Source organism: Protobothrops mucrosquamatus, unplaced genomic scaffold (assembly GCF_001527695.2).
Source record: "Protobothrops mucrosquamatus isolate PMUCROS unplaced genomic scaffold, P.Mucros_1.0 scaffold1566, whole genome shotgun sequence".
In the NCBI taxonomy this organism is placed as follows: domain Eukaryota; kingdom Metazoa; phylum Chordata; class Lepidosauria; order Squamata; family Viperidae; genus Protobothrops; species Protobothrops mucrosquamatus.
This window is the reverse complement of record NW_015387733.1, coordinates 42,620-45,210: the sequence shown is the minus strand read 5'-3', so window position 1 is coordinate 45,210 and position 2,591 is coordinate 42,620. Positions and strand designations below refer to the sequence as shown.

General features: G+C 37.7%; 1 protein-coding gene across 1 annotated transcript in view; it reads left to right on the top strand.

Moving 5' to 3' along the window:
• LOC107293288 overlaps positions 1-2,304 on the top strand; it is an 18,447-nt gene extending 16,143 nt beyond the window's left edge. Inside the window, exon 2 of the mRNA XM_015822437.2 lies at positions 690-2,304. Coding sequence (XP_015677923.1) covers positions 916-2,232 — 1,317 coding nt within the window. The 5' untranslated portion in view covers positions 690-915 and the 3' untranslated portion in view covers positions 2,233-2,304. The remainder of the gene's footprint in view (positions 1-689) is intronic.
• The last annotated feature ends 287 nt before the right edge of the window (positions 2,305-2,591 follow it).

Sequence of the window (2,591 nt, the reverse complement as noted above, 5' to 3'; positions counted from 1 at the left end):
CCCTCTTTTATGGGATTCCCCTGGCTTGTAATCACACAATTCCATTGGCTGGTAAGACCCCGTTGCTAGTTAGCCAACCAGCAACGGGCATGAAACTGTATGCAGATGGAGAAGGGCAATCACCCTTAATGGGTGATCAATGGAGAAGGGCAATCACCCTTAATGGGTGATCAGGATGCGCATAGGGAATTAAGGGGGGAGAATACAAAAGAACACAACAGAAAACATTAGCATAAAGCTATATTTATTTATTCTGTCTGGACTCCTGATTCCTGCACTTGACAATTACTTTGTACCAGTCACTCTGTTTTAGCCCCACCTATAGCTCAGGATTGTGACTGTGGAGTAAAATACAGAAAACCTAATTATCTATCTATCTATCTATCTATCTATCTATCTATCTATCTATCTATCTATCTATCTATCTATCTATCTATCTATCATCTACCTACCTATCTACCTATCTACCTACCTACCTAACCTACCTACCTACCTACCTACCCACCTACACCTATACCTACTGTATATATATCTACTGTCTGTCTGTCTGTCTGTCTGTCTGTCTGTCTGTCTGTCTGTCTATCTATCTATCTATCTATCTATCTATCTATCTTCATTCAACCAATAAACAGCTAAATAAACATGTATTTTTAAAAAAATCAATAAAATATTGGTTTCTTCCTTTCCAGATAAACAGCATGCTAAATGTTCATCCTGCACTGTGAGCATTAATCTGCAGTCAGTATGATGGATTATTCTTTGAAACCTAAGGCCTAAAATCTCAGACAAAAAAGACTATAAATATTTTGATATGGATTAATATATGAGCTCAAACAATCAAGCCTTAGAAAAAGAATATTTCTTTTAATGTAAGTACATTCAAATAATTTGGAGCTATTTCAGAGTGGGAAGACAATGGCCAACTTTTTTTCTTCATTATCTTCCATTTTCAAGCAAAAAACATTACAGTCACAGACACATCTCCTGAATATTGACAGCTTAAACAAGGTGAAGAACAAATGGGAGAATTTAGGAATGGATGAGGGGATGGGAAAATGTTTCGAAGAAGTAATGAAAAACTTTCCAAATGAGCCTTCATGGGTAATGAAAAATGCTCAGATGGTTCTCAAGGGGGATGATGGGAAAGTGATCTCTTTTGCTTCAGGAAACAAAGAATGGAAAATTAATGTTTCTGCTGGAGATTACAAGTACCATGTGAAAGCTCCATCAAAATCTGCATATTTGGCCAGATTACGCTCTCGGCAGCAACCCCTTAGCATTGGATATTTGAAAAAAGTGCAAAAAGACTTGAAGAAATTGGGGTCACTGACTCTGGCTGAGAAGAGTTGCTTTAACATGGTCTTCCAAAGGTTCTCTACGAAATCGCTTCAAATACAAAATAATGCCCAGATAAAATTCAACTTTGACATGGATGGAGAAAATGTGGAATATGTATTCCTCTCAGGGAATGGAGATTACAAAATGAACATTACTTATTCCAATGGGCAACCTCAGTACCGTGAATTACATATACGATCAGGCAACAAACTAGAGAGTTTCTTGTGTTCCCTTCAGATATTGGATGCTGATAACTTGAGGGAAATTCAAAGTGAATTAGCCCAATGGGATTTGCTCAATGACAACCTAAATTCATGTTTTAATCACCTTGTGGATAAATTGCCTGAATATTCTAAGTTAATTGAGGAGAATCTCCAAATTTATTTCAGCTGCTATGAGCAAAGCCTATCTGTAAACTCCAAGTCTAAAGACTGGGAGATCTTCGCACAGAGTAATGATGGAAAAGTAGATTTTAACTTCAAATTGCATACTTGGAATCTGTTTTCAAAGCAGAATGAGGGCAAAACGCAGGAGCTCACTGTGAAAACACTGGATGACACACGGGCACTAATCCGAAATCTGCGGGGAGCATCTAAGCATGTGCAACTATTCAACAAAGCGCTAGATATATTTCGTGAGGAAACATCATGTTTGCAAAAGAATGCTTGCCTTGTCATCGAGTGTGACCAAGGAGAGATGGTTTTCATCTCTGGCAAAGGGAAGAACAGAATCGATATATTCTACCATGAAGAGGTCATCCATTGTAAGGTATATCGTACTGGGTTAGCGAAGATACAGATGTTCTTTCTGCGGTTAATTACCGGTAAATTCTTTCCAACGTTTGTTGAAATTGCAGTCCCAATAGCAACACGTATGCTGCCATTTCTTTTGTGAGGTCCTTTTCATCGAGATCATTACTTGGGATAAAGTGGTTTCAATGAGGGTTAAATAAATTGTATTGAACAGCGAGTGCTGTAGGGGCATCATTATTGCCACAATGGTTAGCATATTTTAAATCTGTACTAGAAACTTTTTCTAACAGAAACTCACTCAGTTGGTTCTTCCAGTAGGCAGAGGAAGTAGATGCTTAGTTACTTGAAGCTGACCTGATCAATTTAACTATCCTTTTAATGCTGAACTTTAGGGCACTTTAAAGAAACTCATTTCAAGAAAGTCCACTTGATGCATAATTATTGTATTAATTTTCATCAAACTGATGAGTGTGTCTATGTGCCTTCGAGTCAGTCTTGACT